The following is a 20,869-nucleotide window of genomic DNA, read 5'->3' as shown; positions in this document are numbered from 1 at the left end:
GAACTGCTCCATAGCACTACTATAGGTCAGAAACTCCACAGGGAACCTTTAATAATGTCTGCCTTTCAATTAGCAGTGTCAGGTTTAAGGCTTTGCTGTTGTGCAGTTGGCTTTACACAGGGCTGTCGTTAATGTAATTAGTAACACCTGTGCTTTTTTCTGCTATCACAAGTGCACATGTTTGCTGTGAAAAAAGTATTGAGACCTAACAACCTTACATGAAGAATGGAGAAATAAAAGTGATTCAAGGAAAGTCAAGGCTTTTAGCTTTTAGCTTAATTTTTAATAGCCACACTGGTGGCATCAAAATTTTAATTATCCAATTCTTTGGGTTAAACTCACTTTTGGGTTCTCTCCACCCCTAGCTGTCCTTTGTGTGTAGTCCTGATTAACAAAATTTAGCATGCTCTTCTGCTTAACTAAAATGGTGAACATGGTAAAGATTATACTTGCTAAACATCAGCATGTTAGCATTTTACGCATGTTAGCATGCTGATGTTAGCATTTAAGTTAACTCACCTGTGCGCCTAAGTACAACCTCAGAGTTGCTAGAATGGCTGTAAAATCTTAGTCTTGTTAAATTACAACTATGAGCGTCCCACCTGAGTGAAGCCCTTTAAACAGATTTTTCTTTGATCTTTTTCATCACATTATTCCCAGAGGACCACACGCTATTCACCTGGCAGCCCTCGGGCCAACTCCGACTGCCGATCAATTGTTTAATTGCAAATAATTTTTTGCTACAATAAATCCTCTAAACCACAGCGAGGCTGTAATAATGCAGCAGCCTTCTTGGTGAACAGTTTCACCAGTCCCAGACAGTAACAGCAGTGTCTGTTGTCAAAATGTTCCCATATTTCAACTATAGCCTAATTAACTATATTAAACAGCCGTATTGATAAGGTCAGATCTCTCTCTCTCGCTCTCTCGCTCTCTTGGAGCCTGTGTGTGTGAGGGGTGGGGGCAGCTCTGTCTCATGCTGGAGCACCTGGAGCTCACAGACACAGAGAAGCTGCTTGTAGTGACAATTGCGGAGAGAACTAAACATTCAAAGTGTGGTTCAGTCTTTTGCATGTTAGAGCAGAAACACGAGCGATCTCTGGAAACATCCAGTGAAAGTCCGTCACATACAGACGGAGAAATGCACAGGTCTCGACCGACTAGCTCACACACAGAGTTAATTATATGATGGGTTAATGAGGAAAAGTAACCATTAACAAGCTGATAGTTCTGGGTGTGTTCTTACATTCAATCTGAAATGGACAGAAATTCAGGTTCAGATCACTCAGAGCAGGGGGTGGGGGGTGTTGGTGATGTTAGGGCTGCTGGTAAAACTACTGCACATTAAAAATACTGTCACAGCAAAAGTCCTGGTGTAAATCATTGAGTATTACATTTCCATCATCACAAAATTAGTCTGTAATAGTGATTTGTTCAAAACAATGCTGTTGAAGTTTGCTGAACAGTATAATATCTTAACGATTTCCAGATAGCTGTGTGGCATCAAATGCTTAGGCGAGTTCAGTTCATCTTGAACTTTAGCATTCTCTTTGTTCTCTTCTGTTGTTTGCCTCACTTAAAAAATGCTGCGATGTAGCTTTGTAAGAGATGTCAGAATTAATCAAATTATGTGCCAGACAACTGACATGATGTGTTGTAGAAAACTATGTGTTTACTTTTGTTGATATCGCAGCTTATGTTGCACAGAAAATCAAATGCAATATGGCAAAATAACAGTTTTGAAAACGTGGTGCCATGTTGTGTCAAGTGTATAATGAGAATAGCTCAGGGAAACTTAGCTTTCAGGAAATGTGGTCCCCTGAACAACATAGTTGAAAAGCCCTGCCCTACACCCTCAACATTTGAACCTTTCAATCATTCCAGCCTCCTGTCTGTTTTCCAACAACAAAAACATTTTGTAATATCTATTAGATAATCTCTGGAAATCTCCCTCTGCCTCTCTGTTGCACACACACATACATATACACATGAACACACACACATGAACTCACATACCTAAATACTGCTGAATGACGAAATGCTCCAGCTCTCTCTCTGTCTGCCTAGTCTCACTGACTTCTCTCAGGAAGCTTCTGTTCCTTACAAACCATAGCAGCCGTCCTCTACTTTTTTTTTTCTCTCCCCAGGAGACTGAGATCAGCACCAGAAGGAAGGAGTGTGAAGCACTTGAGGCGGAGGTGAAGAAAAAGAATCAAACATGTCAGACTTTGGTAAGTGCTCCAAAAATATACCTCGGCCTCTGAGTGAAAGGATGGAGGCTGAAATTGATTTGTACCTGAGAGCCTTGCCTGCTATCATCACACACAAATGTCCCCTGAGAAAATGAGTGGCAGTCTACTGTAATGACAGCTTGGTTCTCAGGCGTTGATGACTGAAATTGAAAAATTGGAGCAGTTAACTGCAAGTTGCGGTGTCTGTGGGTTGGGTTTTGTTTGTATTGGGAATACATTTGAGAATGAAGAATACACTTTGTTGCAGTAATTATATTCTGTGTGTCATCATGCAAAAATAGAGGGAAATACAGGGTGTGGTGCTATGATGCATCTAAACAAATCTGTAAAATGCAAGTAGTATCCTCAGGCTGTGGCTTTATTAGTTTATTTTGTATACACATCAGTTCATGGAGGTCAGTGCAACATACAGCAGTGCACGGTGCTGTCTGTGTTTTTCAGGTAATGGTCACCACACTAAAAGGTCAGAGATGTGTTACACAAGTGGTTTGTGTTGCTCTTGAAGGACATTTTCTCACAATGCCCCAGAAATGTCATTCTGCCTGCTGGAGCGGCCTTGACTCAGGCAGCCCCATGTTAGTCTTTTTTGCTCATGAATGTTGAAGGTATGACAACAGAATTCAAATCAAAGGTTAGTTTATATATATATATATATATATATATATATTCTGTTGGTGGCAGGGATGGCTCAGGGGTTAGCTATATCACTTCACATGTTGATGCAGAGTTATTAATTATCAGAACTGTAGACTCACCAACTAGCAGTGGCCAGATAAAGGTACCCTCTGGTGCTGTTGAGCAGTGTTTTGATGAGTGGGTTTCCCGTTTGCTTGTATGTTGTCACGAACACAGGAGTGGCTGTGATAAAAGATGGTAATACACCACAGCGATACATCAAAAAAGAAAAGAAGACTGAAAGCTGATGTAAATGATGCATGGCTGAGGTAGGACTAGCTTCAACAAGCTGAAATGCCTCTATTTCATCACTGGCAGAGTTCAAGGTAGACTAAAGTGAAGTGCTGGAGACCAGATGTCTAGTAATTTCCTATGACCATCAGTAACAAGTGTTGTCTATTGGTTTGGGTGATTAAAATTTCTCATCAATCTTTATTGTTAGTTGGTACTGGGGAGCAGGGCTGAATGTCGAGTACACTCAGGTAACCACTGACCAGCAGTGGCAATAAAACTATTGTTTTACAAACATACTGAACATCAGACTCTATCAGTCTCTCACCGCAGGCATCATAGTTTTAAATCACAGTATAAATAAAGCTTAAGTAAATGATTCTGGTCCGAGGGGTTTTACCATTATAGTTACAGGAGCCTCACTAAGTAGAATGACTAATCACTTTATATTACAGTATACTGAGATGGAGAGCTCTGTTCAGCTTCTCTTTAATTTTGTTCTGAGAGAGAATGCCATGTTACTGCTGTGATGTTCCTGCAGCTACTCAGATGAGGTCTCCATCTCTTCTGCAGCAAAATGTTGAGTTTAATTTTAGTTGAATTTATGAGAATTTTATTGAATGTTTAAGTGTAGACATTTATAAACTTATGGTATATGGTTTTGGATGTGGGAAAAACAATACAGGGTGTTGTAAGACTGACATAAAAGCTGTTTTATGAAAGTTGAAGTTCAGCATTACATAAAAATGACACATGTTTGTAACCTGTAGAAGCAGAAGTAGGCACATAATGGTACAGATGGCCTGGAGGTAGATTTTTTTCCTATGAAAGGCAGGAGCTGTAAGGATTGAGCAGTAATTTAAATGGCACTGTTTGGTCATAGACCATTTGAATTCATTCCCTTATGCCCCTAAGCCATCCTCTTTAGATGAGCTGCCCCAAATTTACACTCCATTAGGACTGTTTTCTTTGCTGCCCTCCTCTCACGTTCCCTGCCCACAGCAGCACTTCCCTCCTCGCCCATTGTCAGCCTGCTGAGTCCAAGGGAAGCTACCCAAAGGACAAACTGTCCCCAAATGGTGAGCAGAAATGGCAGGCTGGTCTCCACAGACTGCAGCACAGCTCTTATCTCCTCCTGCACTGAGCTCTGAGAACAGAGACGCAAACACAGACAAGACCAATGAATACTATTGTGAGGGGATGGCGAGTTGACAGTAATGTCACTCCCTGTTTGGTCCATACTGGCTTACCTCTCTCTCTCTCTCTCTCTCCTCTCTTTTTCTCCTCCTCAGTGCTCTCCTTCTCAGGTTAAAGTAAACTTACAGAATTAGGTGTAATTGTTAACAACTCAGTGTAGCTGCTCTGCTGGTGGACTTATAACAATCTGTTTACCTGACACTGACAGCATATGCTGGAATATACACTGATTTTTTCTTACCAAGTCTTGAAATTTCAGCTGGTATTAATGCCATGTTCCCTACTAGTGAGTTCAGCTGTCGTGTATATAAACACATAGACTGACTTAGTGTGTGAGTGACAGTAAACACTGGCATAGCCATCTGGCACCTCCACCTTCCTGAGTATCGGGTGTATAACTACAGACCATCGGCAGAGTATGCCTCCACTAGCATTTAAGACCTGTTACTATGGCGACAAGCATTAGCTGTGCCAGCATCGCTCAAATATGTAACAGTGCTAATTGAACATCAATACTGGGGAAGACAGGAGGCAGACTCAACAAGTCCAAGGACTGGACTGTGGAGTTCTGCTCTCAAGTGTAGCTCAGTAGCCAGTGTGTCTTTGTGGTCAGCTTAGCTTTCATCATGAGCCGTTTGCAAACACAAACACCTTCTGTCTAAGGCGTGATTGGCATCTCTCATTGCTTCGCCACACAGCATGCTTTGTATGTGCAAAAGCAAAAACTGTCAGAAATAAATTTCAACATAGACTCTTATTTCTCTTTGTTTTTTAAAAACTATCTATTTATTTTTTGCATTTTACAAAGTGCAGTAAATTCAGATACACATTAGTCCTATAAATGATTTTCAATATGGTTTTCTACTTTTTGTTCATTCATGTACACCACGGTGTGCAAAACTTAAGAGGAATTCATGTATTTGCTGATAAAGCAGTGTGCAGGGCCACACACTGTAAAGCGCCGCTTTTTAATCAGTACAATTAAGCTGCACAGGTTTAGCCATTATAGGCATCTCAGAATTGAGTTGACGCTTTACTGTCATCTCTTAATAATATCAATATTTAAAGGTCATCAATGTTAGGGGAAACCAGTGGTCAATAGGAAATATATGTGTATGTCTTTACTGCTGATGGTCACGGTAAAGAAATAAGAACCAAACTGAAAAGGTTCAGCTGAACATTTGTACTGTTGTGATGGGCTGGCTGTGCTGAACAAGAGCAAATGATGCTTACACTAACTGACTCTACAGAACAGGGAGTAAGTGGGTGAAATATTTGCTCATGTGTTAAATGGCGGAGTTGATTCATCTGTCAGGCTTGTCGAAATTGAACACGTAGCTGTGGCACACCAGGCTGAGTCAGCCCGTGTCTGGACAAAACACACGGCTGCACTGCTTTCAAACACATGAATAACCCAGGTACTCTGCACCAAGCCTAATTATATTGTCCCATTGTTTATTATTCATGGAACTGTCCTGGTTGTCAAGAATGAATAGAAAACTTCCCTGTTTATCACAAGACAATCATGTGTTTTAGATTTTTTTAATCTTTTTGCTCACTAGATAGTATTTTTGTAATATTAGAAATTGAAAATAGTATATCACAGTGAATAATGTCAGTGATGATCAATTAAGCTGTTTACATCAGTTAAACCTACTGTTTCTGTCATGGAGGCTTTAATTGGTCATTTACTATTATCTAGTCTCTAAATCGTTACAGATCATTAATCAATGAATTTATCTTGTGTACATTTTACATGTACATGGGTGTTAGTCCTCAAAGCAAATCTCAAATAGCAGCAGAAAATCTCATGTTTCCAGCTGAATAATGTTGGAGGCAGCTCAATACAGACCACAATGCATTCTGCCTGGAGTTCTCTCCATCACTGGGCTCTCAGGCTCTCCATAAAAACGTGTCTTGCCAAGGGATTATGACGTATACTGATCTGTTTAAAGCGTTAACACGCCAACAATACAGGACAAAGAAACAGCTGATTCTCTGTGTTCAAGACAATTTGGTTTGCACCACTATGTGTGTGCTGTCACATCCAAATTCCAAAAAGGATTTTAAATGAGGAGAGCAGTCATGTTAAAATGCTTAAATGAACAACAAGCTTTAAACTTCAAAGGTATTTTTATGTCGTTCTCATCAGTGTGCATGCATGCTGTAAAATGTGAGCTCTCTGTGTTTTTTTCAGTAGCTGTTTGTCCTTCAGAATGGACACCTGGAGGCTTAGCCAGCCCACATTAGCACTGAATTGAAGGATCAATGGATATGAATAGGAATGCCAATGCAATCTAGTGCTTGCACGGGAAGCATTAAAATTGACTGGACACAATTGATGCAGGTTGAAATGCCAATATTTTTTTGGATGTGAGGGAAATGAAATTAATGGAAAAACAGCAGATCTCAGATGTGACTTTGGTACTGTCTTCAGGCTGTTGTTTACTTATTGCTGTTTGTCCTTCACAGTATTTCTCCTCTATGGTCTGCATATGTGCACTTTGTTAATACGCTTCATGTCCATGTCAGAATTTATTATCATCATTATTATTAGATGTAGTGAGTAGTAGCAGTAGGGTAGGGGTAAAGTACAGTAGTAGTAGTAGTACTACTAGTAGTAGAAGAAGCAGCAGTATTTCAGATAGTATGAATTAGGGATGTTCCTGATGACTAATTTCCCTTTCGATTAAGGAGAAATTTAGGTTTAGACTAGTCGACGAGTCTGTTTCCAAGCAATATATACAGTACCATCATGCATTGCGCTCGCACTGAAAGAAAGAAAAGCGGTGCAGAATTAATGACCCCAAGTTTTTTTCACTTTGCCAATGAGCTCACTACATAGTCCTCTACATAGAACTCGCTAGATAGTGAGTAGGAAGTATGAGTGAGTGATTTCAGGCAATTATTGCCAAGTGTGGCTAACGGTAGCAGTGCTAGTAGCCTTCTTACTTTGCAGGTCAATGTTCACATGCCATTCCTTTTCTAGATCATTATCCTGCTAAACCTCCCTGGTTTTACAAGATGTCATCCCGCTACTAGGTGGGACTGATCTGTCCCAATTTCCACCTTGCTGTAAACCGACAAGGTGCAAATTAGGACAGATCAGTCACACCTAGTGGCGGGCGGCTACATGATATCTAAGGTGGAACAGTTAAACTATTAATAATTAGTTTAACTCAATAGTATTTCACTTGCCAACTAGTTGCAACTACTACTCATGCACATCTGCAGTAGGGTAATATTGTCTGCATTATATCAAGATAAAGATACCTGAAACATGTTTTGTGCATTTCACAATCACAGTCTTCCAAGATAATTCATTTCCTCATTTATACAAATAATTTGAGTACAGGTCAGCAGATCATATAATACATGTAACTGTTCCGTCAGTACAGTATATGCATTAGTGCACATTGCACATTTAGGTTTGTCATAGCAGAAAAAGCACAGGTGTTACCATCAACAGTTATGATGGCTCTGTTCTATTCATGTGTCCTGGTAAGCCATGACAGTGTAACAGTGAGGCAGAATGCACAAACCCCTAAACTGAAACAGCTAAGTGAATTCAGCCATTATTAATTTTATTATTTACACCTGTGATTTTCCTACCGTGACATGTCAAAATGTCGACTGTGAAAAAGGCCTATTGCTGCGACCGGCACCTTTTTTCCCTTTTTTTTTTTTTTTTTTTGGTGTGCATTTTCCAGAGAACCCACGCTTATTTCATAGTGCTTTGTGAGCATCTCTGCAGCAAAGAAAATTGCTAAACATTTCCCAGTCTGTTAACATGTGTACCCTTGCGTGCATGTTACTTTTTCATGTTAACTCCTGTCTCCATTTGCCCCCGGAAACATCCTTCATAAGTAAAACATAAGGTAGCAGGAGGAAGCACACCATCACTAGCCATTAAGAAGAACTGTATTTACTGTAAATGTATCATGCATGAGCCAGTAGGTTTCTTGGTTCCTGACAACACTTGGCCTACATGCTGCCATGGCTGCATGTAGAGAACTCTCCAGTTGATACTGCAAATTGCATCCACGGCACGCCTCACAACTGTTGATTGAATGTAATTAAGTTTTCCTCCTCTGCAATGAAGTGATTTTTTTTTTTTTTTTACTCCCATCTGTACGTACTTGGTAGGAAAGAGTGGAGAAAGGAGACTTTTCATGAAGTGTGTGTGTGTGTGTGTGTGTGTGTGTGTGTGTGTGTGTGTGTGTGTGGTTTAGAGGGTATCAGAATGCATGTTTGGTTAACATCCACTGCTATAAAGAGACAAAGAATATAAATGTCCTTGTTTTTTTATTACATCTATTCTGGTATGTTAAAGACACTGATATAAAAGCTAACATTATTATTATTGTTCTGTTTTAGTGGCTAAAATGGCAGCTTCTTTTGGCCAGTGCTTTCTAGAACATACTAGAGAACCTCGAGCAGTCTCCTCAGATGAATAATGCAGGGGCTATCACTAACAAAACGTTGCGTTTGAGTGCTGTGCTCTTGTCAAATCATGGTGACTTACTGGGTTCTAAATTCTGTTCTTTTTGCATCTTTTGCCTAGGAGAATGAGCTTCAAGATTTTCTCCAGGAGAACAAGCACTTGAACCTCCAGTTGTTCAAAAATAGCCACAAGGCATCTGAGTATGAGAAGGTAAGAGACAAAAAGCACATAGCTTTGACTCTTTGACCGTGTACTGTATACACCTCAGCACACGCCATTCACACCTGTAATGATTTAGACTTTTGGACTATACTGTCTGTCCTATCAGTACATCTAAGACACAATTTTTAACCATTCTAGTGGCGTGGCTGTCTATATTACAATGCTGGTCTATTGGTCTGCTGTTGTCGGATAGATTGCAGTGAAATTCTGTACATACACAGAGGATGAATCCCAGTGACTATGGTGATCCCCCGACTTTTCCTGTACACCAAGTGTACAGTGAAATATCTTGAAATTTATTGGAAGCTGTGAAATTTGGTACAGACATTCACTGCGCCCTGAGAATGAACTTTGGTGATCCTATGACTTTTCCTCAAGTGCCACCAAAGGTTTTAAGTGACATGTCTCGGCAACTATTGGATGGATTGCCAGGAAATGTGGTAAAGTCTCTCATATTCCCCACAGGGTGAATTGTTGTAACTTCAGTGACTCCTTAACTTTTCAGTTAGCGCCACCATCAGGTCAAAATTTCTGTTTGTCAGGACTTTGGTTTCTGACTGGACGAAACTAGTGAGATTCTCATTAGCCTCAGTTATACATTTTGTTTGGTGCTGATGAGCAAATGTTAGTAATGCTAACCGCTAAACTAAGTGCGCATTATACCTGGTAAATGTTAGCATTGTCATTTTAAGCATGGTAATAATCTTATATTTTACATTTTGCACAAAGCATCGCTGTGGCTATGTGCAGCCTCACAGAGCTGCTAACATGGCTGTAGACTCTGTGTTGTTTCATCATAGACCACGACCTCCCTGGTCTTACGTTAACACTCTATCAGATGACTTTCTGGGCCATACTATAACTATAACTAACTAGCCCGAGGATTCTGGGTAAATTGAGCTGTTTTCCACTTTCCAGCATATCAATGCAAGCAATGAGCTTCCAAGTCAATTAAAACATCCTCACCTTCCCAATTCCTCAAAGGCCTTTGCAGCTGATAACATAAAGTCAAAGTAGATCAACAAACAAAGAGCACAAGGCCTCTCTCAATGGACAGAAAGGCAATTTCCTGAAGGAGCTGATTGGCAGGTGGTTGCTGTTGGGGTTGAAGAAGGGCAGAATGCTGGTTATTGATGTCTTATCAGGACTGGGGTGTCTCTTGGAGCAGCTATGCTGAACTGTTATCACACTGACGGATATGAGAGCAGCACTCTGCAGGGCAGTGCGGATATTAGCCCTCGCTTACACCCCCGTGTTCTGATCCCTATCGTATCTGAATGAACTAGGAGGGGCTACAAACGCCACCTCCCTACGCCCATAATAGACTATTGACCTGCTTCTGCTGAATCAAATATAGTTTTGTTTGATCTGTCTACATTAGGTCTGACAGTCGCTCCTATCCATGCGGGTAGTTTTTACTGTATGGAGGCGGGCCGTTCAGAGGCAGAATCACTAGTTTCTGTTTGTGTTTTGCTTTGCTGGTGTTTGTCGAAACGCCCTCCTGGAGGAATCATTAGTCATTCATGGCTGCTCTGAGGAAGGGGCTTTACCACATTACAGCTGCAAGAACCAGTCATGTCACTGCTGATTAGGGGCTTTTAAAAAGCTGATTGAATAATGCTGCCTCTTAAGAAACAATACAGCTGGTCTGTGGAAGACAGATTATGAAGAATATGTAGAAATAGAAATAGTCACAATTTTGAGATATTGTTCATAATGGCAGTATAGACCTCATTGGTGTTGAATTGATGTACAGTATTAACAAAATGTGCCATTGCTTCATTCCATTGAATGCTTAGTGCTTGGTTAGCAATGAATCATGAATAATGTATTAATGTTTTGGTCTACAGCCATTGCAGTCAGTGAATTGTGTTACTCTTGCATTATAATAACATTTAAATGCTTTTATCACCCAAACCAGCCAGCTCCCACTTCTAGCCTGTAACAACTTCTGCCTGTTTTAAGTACTTGGAATGCTTTGAGTGGCATTAAAGCAAATCTTTTTTTATACTTTTATACTGGTGCTTAAAATCAACACTGAATACCAGAAAAATAGGAACAGCTGTACAATTGAAATCAATCCAAATACACAGCTCTACCTTTATGAACTATATTATGTTCATTTGTTGTTGATATTGTATCAGAGAGGCACTGATTCTACGCTGTCGTCAACTGGGAGACTGTGTGGTGTTATTGGATTGGATCATATTGAATGGTGTTCCTGACATTTTCTCCACCCTAGAAAAAAGGAAAAGTGGAAAACTGTTGGGCCACTGCTGCAAGTGTTAAGTTAATCTGGCTGTATTTGATTTAAAAATAACACCATTTTCAAGAGGGATGGAGATATGACCAACAACCTAACAAGTAGTTGTTTTTGTGAGATGCTTGTCTGACACTCTCTCCTTCACCTTCAGTTCCTTCGCTTGAATCTAAAGAAATTTTTTCCAGTGCTATTCAGTGAATGTGTCATTTTGCTACATTGACTTCGTCTGCATTTATGCATTCAATTTAAAGCTCTTGAAATAGTTCCTTATTCTTGGCAACATGGTCTGATTAGATAACGGTGATGGCACAGACTTTGAGCCACTCTTAAAGGTATCCTGTGGAGTTTTTGACCACTAGTAGCAATATTGTAATGAGTGAGTGGCCATTTTGTTTGTATCTCATGCATTTGCACATACACTTTGACACACATGCCTGCTGATGGGTTCACAATATTACACTGATCATCCTGTGGCAGCGATGCACCAGCATAAGTAGCAAGGCACCAACGAAATGCAGGGAAGAAGCAAGCTGCATGTTACAATGCAATACAAAAAAATCTGCCTTGTAAATGTTTTATAGGAAATACATTCAGAATGTTGTTAGGTCTTAAGGATACACACAGTGTGCTTTGATGAAGAACATCCAATGTAAACAAAACTTTATTTACAAGAAAACTGCACAAGAGACCTTCTTTCTCTGTGCAACAAAAACCCAGTCTGGGCACCTGCACTAAAGTAGTTCCAACGCAAAAAATGCAGCAGTAAATGTGCATTATATCCATCCATTTATCCATTCTCTATGTCTGCATTCTCATCTGTGTCAAGTGAGTGAACACTATATCTGACCGCAGCCACACTGAACAAAGAGGGTGGTGGCTTTGGAGAGTTTTGCCTCATTAAACCTTTGCGTAGCAGGACAAAATGGTCAGGCCAGGAAATGTGAAAGGGCAGCCTCTTTCATAGATGAGCTAGACAATGACCTCTCTCATATCTGCAAAGAAAGACATGAACCTGCTAGGATTCCTAAATGCCTTTTTAAAAAAAAAAAAAAAAAAAAAATCAGTTTGTGGTAGTGTGAAAACCAAATATGAAAATGTAACAGATTAAAACTTTAAAAGCCTGGTTTGACCCAAAGAAAATAAACTGTAGTACAGCTACACTCTCAAACTCAGTCACTTTGCTCCTTGCTTGTCCTGTCTGCACAGGTGAAGTCTGAGTATGCCCAGCTCAAAGAGGCCCTTGGTGCTGTGACGCAGGAGAGAGATTTAGCCCTGTGGGAGAGGAACCAGCTCCAAGGCAAACTGGAGAACCTAGAGCAGGTGCTCAAGGTGAGGATGCTGGCTCTAAGGGCAGACGCTATCTGTCAATCCTGGGTGCATTTTCTAGTTCTAGTAGTCCGTCTATCCTGGGATCCTAATTCTGGTGTTTTTACGGAGCCTAACCCTTTGCCAGTGCCCCTTCTCCTACCTGTGCTACACTGCCTCCATCTGGTTTTCTTCCACTATACTGTCTAATGTCCCTGACATGTCTGTTGCCTTCCAGTGTCGTGTTGGGAGTTCTGACCAGCGGCTGTGAAAGAGTAGAAGCTTGGAGCAGTCTGCCCCACTTTCCTTTCCTATTCCACCCTTTGATGTTCTCCTACCCTCCTTAACCTTTCCCTCCCTGCCTTCCCCCTGTCCCCTCTCCCCCAGCTAGATTTATAAGGTATCACTGCTATGTCCATCTGTTAGGGAGCAGTCCTATTCAGTCCCATTCTGAATGCTTTCTGTCCACCTCAGTGGCTGTGCTTATCTCTCCCTTTATCCGTGGGCTGCTTACCAGACATACGTATGGTCACCTGGCTATATGACCACAGCACTGTGGAATGTAATTTTTGCATGAGGCAGGACTAAGAGTTTGGCTTGTGACGACGGGGAAGGGGAGGAAGAAGAGATAGAGAGACTGGGTCACCCTTCATGATGATAATGTCACCTACAAGTTTGATGACATTACCTATCTTAGACCTTAATTTTTACTGGCATGAAAATGTCATTTGCTTCTTTCACCTGACAGTGTTGCAAATATTCACATATAGTGGGAGCAGTGATGTGACTGGATGACACGGGCATATTGTATTATGAAGAGCCTAGCATTCAGTCCCTTGTATTGTATGGCTTCTTTTGTTGTTATGGATGACCACAGACAAGTGAGCACGCTATGGAGTTTGCTCACCCTTTTCATGTAACGTAAAACCCTGTATTGATCATGCAAAGACAACGTCGCTGAGGACAGCTTTTCAAACAGTCCCAGTAACCAGACTTCTAACAGGTATTGTGTTACCTAAAGGGGGCAGCAAACCTGACTGTGGATTGATGTTAGTTTTTTTGTTCACACAGCAAAGCATCTCTAGTCCTCATCCATAAGCACCTTTTGTGCAAATTTGATCTGATCTCTCCCGCGGATCATTTGACATAAACTGTTCTCACACGGCATTTGCTGTGGCAGAGTTTATGTCTTTCTTGGTGTTAAGGGTTTAAAGCTCAGTACACTGTTAACCAGCCTCTGTATGTGTGATGTGTGTGCACATGTAACACCTGTGTTGTCTCTGAGTGTGGAGGAGAAGACTGGAGATGCATTTTGTGTTGGCTCAGTGCCGTTGGATTTTAGTTCCACTAACAGCAGCCCTCTCTATGCTCCCCCCCACAATCCTCCCCCCCGGCTCTCCACCCTTGCACCCCCTGCGGACAGCATATGCGTGAGGCTGCGGAGCGGAGGCAGCAGCTAGAGTTGGAGCATGAGCAGGCCTTGGCTGTACTCAATGCAAAGCAGCAGGAGATTGACCTTCTTCAGAAGGTAAGGGAACTCATGGTACATAACACTCACAGCACCAGAGGGTGGGGCTTTCTTGTTTGCCCAGCCGGTGCCTGTGCCTGTGTCATGGGTCAAAGAGCTTTTTGTTGAGCACTGGTGCGATACATGCAGTGCAACAAAGGTGAAAGTCAACTCAAAGACTATACTATAGAGAGCGGAGCAAAGAATAGTGCTCTGTACGGGCTATAACACTCACTCCTCTCAACATTTTCATCACTCTCCCAATGCATCCTCTTAACCCCATCGTTCAGCTGTCTGTCACTCTCCAAACCCTGAGTGCTCAACATTTCAGGAGCACTCTTGTTTGTTACCAACGAGCAAATCAAACATTCAGAACCCAGAGTAGATATGACACTTTTTAGAGGCTTGCTTAAACAAAAATGCTGGCCCAGGCCATTTGATGGTTGGTCTTCCTCCTCTGTGCACTGGAGCTGACTGTAATGTCAAAGCAAGCCGAGCAAAGGCTGAGATTGCTGATAGTGTGAACGTGATAAGAATTGTCACCAATGCCTTCTCTAGAAACTGTGTGTGTACCCCAGTGTCGCTGGTGCTGCAGTGTTGCTCTAACTTCACAGTCAGCCTTTCACAGGCAGAGTTCTCAGCTTCTCATTAACAGAAGCTCATTACTGCCTTATCTTCCTTCAGACACTGGCTGCACTCTGCATTCTCCTAAATTAATTGCCTGCAAAGTAGATTTATGAAATTGTAAAGTCCACAGATGCTCCCATATTCATGTGGAACACTTGTTTTCCTCAACAGATGTTTCTAGTTCCCATAAGAAAAATGGGATGTATTATGCTATGTTTCTGTACAGTGTAATGCTTCTATAATACCCAAACCGTATTCCTCTTGAATGCACTAATGAATTTATTATTGATGGAACACAATTTAAAATTTGTTGGAAATGATTTTTGTTTGCACTTTTCTTAGATATAACCACTGAAACATACACCTTGACAACATGTTCATTTTTTTAAATGACAATCTACAGTAGGCAATCATTATATAAAGAGAAATAATTGTTCAGTTTGTTTCAGAGAGGTGTTGATTTAAGTTGATGGTCATTTTAGCGGCTGCAGTTTGAGTTTGTGGTACTGTTGAATTGTACTGCGTAAAAATGGACAGGTGTTTCTATTATTTTGTCTACCCCAGTACCTCAGTGAGAGTAGGCTGAATAACAGAGGTGGATCTCTGTGTGACATTATAACCTTCATGAGGAGTTATTGCAGGACCGTTCTAATAGACTGCATTAGTTTTAGCGAAGTGTACCTAAACTGCCAACTGAGTTCACTGGAGCTACAAATATAAATCTGATTTTGGATGATTTAGAGTATGAAGTACCTGGGATCACAATGTCAGGACAGTTTACATAAATCAGGGGTCTTAAACTCAAATTACTGGGGGCCAGAAGACAGTTGTTCTTTCTTGGGGGGACACTTGAATTCTCAACTCAAAAAACTCTGAACTCTGTATACATTCACCAAATGTTAAAGGAATAGCTCTCTTCAACTCGTGACCAGAAAGTGAATAAACATATTTCCCACAATGTAAACTATGTCTTTAAAATGTCAGTAAGTTGAAAATGACATGATTTCTATCTTTGCGGGAACCATGGCTGTATTTGATCCCCGGGTCTGTAGTTTGAGACCCTTAGTTCAAATGTTCTCACGCATTTGGTATTCACAGGTAAGTGTAGAAAGTGACATATACATGCTTCCTTTATTATATTAACTTTCTTGCATGCACATAATTGTTTCATGATGCATTAATTGACTGTTTTGACATTTAAAGAAACTTAAAAAGAATAAATAAAATTGAAAAATTGAAAATGGTGTAAGAAAAGCCACAATATGTTTAGCTAGTTGTTCAGTTTATATGAAAAGAAATGAATATCTGCTAAAGTCAAGGCACTGTGAGTGAATGTTAACTATGAGGAAAGGATAAATTAACTGCCAGTAAGTTTCATCCTTCAGTGCTGCTTCATATTATGTGGACAGAGATGAGTGACTTTCCTTTCACCCATTTTCACCCTCAGCACCAATGAATGAAAAGCTTTTCCATTTTGTTTTTCAAGGCCTTTCATTGGTGTTTTAAACTGAAACTAAACTGCAATATAAATGAAAGTGAACTGAAACACTGCACCCTGTGTTTCCTAGGCTCAGGTTGAGGCTAAAAAGGAACATGAAGGCGCTGTCCATCTGTTAGAGGTGAGCGTCTGGACTCCGGGGGGGGGGGGGGGGGGGGGCTGTGTGTGTTTATGTGGTTGCTGCTGGAGGGTAGGGGACTAGACAGCCCTGGGGCAGACCTGTGTATACCTAGAGCCATTTCCTGCTCTTCTGGACCTCGCTAACTGAATCTTTGTGCTCCTGTTTGTTAGTTCTCATTTTTTAGATTATGAATCCGGGCTGAGTATATGTTTTACATTTTCACAATATTTTTAAAATGACGTGTGAAATACACATTCAGCCCTTTTTCAGAAAAGTGAATAAATCAAACACAGACTGTCATTATCTACCTTTTATTTAATTATTTATTTTTCTATTAGCCTTATAATAGGGGGATATGTATGCGTGAGTGTCAAAGCAGCCCATAATTTCAAGAGTCTTGTGCTTTCAAGATGTGTATGAGTGATCACATGTGTAATTGTGCTTTATTTCTTTCCTACATCTCTGTTCACTGTACGGGTGTGTGTTTATGCTTATACAGAACCACTTGGACAGCATGCAGGTATTTCAGAACTGCTTTTATTTATTTACTTGATATTTCCTCTACAACTTTCCCAGTAAAGTCACTATGGTATACAGTCCCCACATGTTTACTTTGGCCCAGGATGTCTGGTGATCTAACCTCACGTATCAAAAGAACTGTTCATCATGATGTCAGTTTTGAATTAATTTAAAACCTAATAAATAGTGGTAGTCAGAGAGTAAAAGGTAACATGAAGCATACACCAGTTATGAACTGATTTAATGTGTGGTCATTGCTTGGTTTTCTGAACAATTCAGAGCTGCTTCTTGGGCTTTACCACCAATGTTTCACATTTCCAATCAAGGCAAACTCACAAGTGGAGGGCTTTTTGATGACTGACAGCATAAACTGGAGGTCTTTCTGACATGATCATAAAGAAAAATTCAACTGCATTCACTTAACAATTGATGAAAAGATTCAGAAACTTTCAGAATATTGATCGACTTCCATTAAAGATAAATACCTGGGGCCTCACTGACTGATCTCATTTCCACATAATCAAAGCCCATCAACTCACTGAGTCAAGTAAATTTAAATTTATAGGACCAGACATGTTTTTAAAGTGTGTGTTTACAAAAATATGACTACAATAAAGAAATGTAGAAAATATATTTAATTAGCAAAATAAACTGCAATAAAACGTCCTTGTGCATTGCAGGCATTTTAGAATGAAATATTAGTCATGTATGTATATAATGATGCATATAGTAGTTATTAGCTGTTTGAGTGTATAAGACTGTATTGATATCAAAGGATCACATAGTATGCCAAATAGTGTATTGAATGTGATCCTTTTCTGCTGTAGCTTTGCATGTGTGTTATCCAGCATGTTTTAAAAACGGTCTACTTGCCATACAGCTGAGAACTGTATGATGCTATTCTAACTAATACCTCTTAATTTACTAATTCTGTTTCACAAATGCGGGAATTCCTTTGTCGTCTGTTTGCTAACAGCATGTCATATCCAGCAACAACCAGTCTGCATGAAATGGACAGTGTTTTAACAGAACAGGACAAAGTACTGTTGCAGCAGGTGTAAAAACAAAATTCCATGGTAGCTTCAGTGTCCTCCGGAGCATCTCTGGTTCAGATTGTTGTCGGTTTCGGACTGAGAAGTGATTGCTGACGCATTGCATCAGTCAACTTGAGAAATCATGCTGTAGCACCTGGAATTTCCATTATTCCTGCCCAAACAAATATGTTCAATCTGTCAGTGTTAGCTTGTGCAATGAAGTTCTCTGCTCTTAAAGTATGGCTGATGTTATTTTATATTTTTGTTATTGTTAATAAATCTCATGAAAAAGACCATTACCAACAATATTGACCAACTTCACTACCCTTCCCTTGTATGTGGCTCTCAGCCTGAAGACCCTTGATTCCCAGTACAGATGTAAATCAGATATTCTGTATCGTCAAATATATATTTTCATTTGTAAAAAAAAGAAAAAAAAAGGCAAAGCAATTCCCTCAAACAGCCACTGTAGTTTTTAACTCAGATGTAAGGAGTGCATTTGCTAGGAGTGCATTTGCTATTAATCCACAGCTTTCAGCTGTGGATTAATACACATATGGTGCTCAAGTGAATATTTACAGCAGTTGGACAGTGTACGGTATTTGGGATTGACTTGAAATAGACTACAGCGCCCATGTTCATCATAATGTAGGAACATTGTAACCAGTGCAAACAGTGTGGCTCATTGGCTACACCACTTGTTCGTATTACTGATTTTGGTCTTTTCATGGTATAACTTGACAATAAGTAAAAATACAGAATATTGTCACTTATCCTCTAAGACTGTGCAGTGTGGGTTATGCGTACTGCCTTGAAGCAAGAGGCTTTTTTTTAATTTCAGTATTATTAACATTAACTGTACTGTAGTTGTGCATGTGATTTGTATACTGTACTGTCAGTGGTAGTTTCAAGTCATTTCAAGAGGTTTTTCTCTGTAATGACTGATCCAAATGTTATGAGTCCTACTGTAAAATTTAGTTCCATGTTCTATTTGTGTGTAGACAGTAGAGGTATAAATTCATATAGGTACCTACTGTACATATGTGTGTCCAGTAGCACTGTGTGCAAAATGTTCAGTCCTGCATTCTGTGGTGTCCTTATTTTTCTTTTTCTTTTGCTTGTCTCTTCTTCCCACCCTGTCTCTCCTGTTCCCCCTCTGCCTGCCTGCCTGTCTCTTCTTTTCTTTCTGTCTATCGCTCTCTCTCTCTCTCTCTCTCTCTCTCTCTCTCTCTCTCTCTCTCTCTCTCTCTCTCTCTCTCTCTCACTCCCACTCCTCTCTCAATGAATTTCCTCCCGCACCATCGTCAGGCCAAAGTCCGTGAGCTGGAGGAAAAATGTCGGACTCAGAGTGAGCAGTTCAACCTCCTGTCTAAAGAGCTGGAGAAGTTCCGGCTCCAGGCTGGGAAGTTTGATATCCTCAGCACTGAACCCTTAACTGTATGTGAATCTCCCGGGTCGCCCAACAAATCCCTGTCCCAGCTCCTTAATGGACTGGCTGCCCCCTTAGGAAAAGGTATGTGTAGGATCGTATTGATGCTCAGTACTTAAGAAGAAAAAGCTTTTTTTTCTTTTACTCTAATATGTCTTATAGGTTATATATTAATAGTATATTAATAGCATATTTTTATGAAAGAAAATAGTAATATTGATATATTCCAGGTGCTCCTTGCTGTAGGGATCTTATATTCAAGTGTCTGACATCGAAAGTTAATAAATAAGAGGCCACCAAATGAACTTTGCTTGATGCAGCCAACTCTTACTGAAGTGCTGTGCAATTGAATAAATGTAACCGCTCTGTCATGCGAGAGAAGCCGTCAGTAACGCTCTACATATTAGAAGAGGAGTCAGGTCCCTCACAATGAGGTGAAAAAACTTTAGCTGAAATTGGAAGTCTGGGAGAGCGGGCTTCTGACTTAATCTGCAGTAAACACAAACTGCTAATGAAATAATCAATCATAGTGAGAAATAGCCTCTAGCTGGCAAAACCTGTTCTCTGTTTGTTTTTGACTTGAATTCACAAATGCTTCACTAATTACAGTAGTATTTATCATTCAACTCTTGCTATGAAACTGTAATTAATAATGTATGTTTATAAGTGATTGGAAACTAAAGAGTATAGTACAGTGAGTTATCTACTCACATGATACCTGCTTAACACAAATATTTGTAAAATTTCATCAATGCAAGAGTCTACCTCTATACACACACACACACACACACACATATCGGGTACTGTATAGCAGTGGTTCTCAAAGTGGGGTCCAGGGAACCTGAGGGGTCCCCAGCAAAAAGGGGAATTATTTATTTTCCCTATAGTTCCATCTATAAGAAACACAGTGACACAATGTGTGACTATTTTGGTCATGGGTTTCAAACACTTTCTGTAATAAAACATCTAAAAGCAAAAATGTTATCAGATGGGGCACCCTAAGACAAAACCTTATCAAATTGGGGTCCATGGTCTGATTTGTGTCCGTTGTGTTGCCCTTTATGTGAAAAAGTTTGAGAACCACTGCTGTACAGGGTGCAATCAGATATTTTTGAGAAATGCAGAGGGTATTAGTGCTGTTCTTTTGGCTCACGTTTCATTTTGTATCAATGTGGGTCATCAAATATTTGAATGTTTTACTGTGTTATACTCTTTATCTCTCCTTCGTCTGTCTCTCTCTGTCTCTGAGATGGACATAGACTTAATGAACTCTTTTGTAATATGGTGGTTTTTGTCACAACTTTGACATCAGTTCACTTAGATTGTTGATGTGAGGATCTGATGAGAGAAGTTCTGTTTGTTCCACAGGCAATGAGGCTCCAACAAGCAGAACTTTGATATCTGAGTTCATTCGACCACTCCAGATCAGTGGAGACAAGCCCGAGCTCCTCTCTGTCAAGCCAACATTCCTCACTCGCACTCGAGGCAGCAGCCCAGCACGGGCTTTCCTCTCTGAGGTATCTGATCATGTCCGTTTGTATCCGT

At 40.4% G+C, this 20,869-nt stretch overlaps 1 protein-coding gene across 10 annotated transcripts in view; it reads left to right on the top strand.

The window, feature by feature from the left end:
• The window catches only part of rimbp2b (RIMS binding protein 2b), an 81,762-nt gene that overhangs the window by 37,791 nt on the left and 23,102 nt on the right, over positions 1-20,869 (top strand). For 7 of the 10 annotated variants that reach the window (XM_087170375.1, XM_087170372.1, XM_087170371.1 and 4 more), the window contains 8 exons: positions 2,148-2,231; positions 8,920-9,009; positions 12,491-12,613; positions 14,013-14,117; positions 16,292-16,342; positions 16,842-16,862; positions 19,204-19,408; positions 20,693-20,841. In XM_087170375.1, coding sequence (XP_087026501.1) covers positions 14,016-14,117; positions 16,292-16,342; positions 16,842-16,862; positions 19,204-19,408; positions 20,693-20,841 — 528 coding nt within the window. In that variant the 5' untranslated portion in view covers positions 2,148-2,231; positions 8,920-9,009; positions 12,491-12,613; positions 14,013-14,015. The remainder of the gene's footprint in view (positions 1-2,147; positions 2,232-8,919; positions 9,010-12,490; positions 12,614-14,012; positions 14,118-16,291; positions 16,343-16,841; positions 16,863-19,203; positions 19,409-20,692; positions 20,842-20,869) is intronic. The other 3 variants (XM_087170376.1, XM_087170378.1, XM_087170379.1) reach the window with 2 other exon arrangements.

The sequence above is a fragment of the Seriola lalandi genome, unplaced genomic scaffold, assembly GCF_002814215.2.
Source record: "Seriola lalandi dorsalis isolate HSWRI2012SDOR001 ecotype SW California unplaced genomic scaffold, Sedor1 jcf7180002054945, whole genome shotgun sequence".
Taxonomy (NCBI): domain Eukaryota; kingdom Metazoa; phylum Chordata; class Actinopteri; order Carangiformes; family Carangidae; genus Seriola; species Seriola lalandi.
This window is presented reverse-complemented; position numbering and strand designations above follow the sequence as displayed.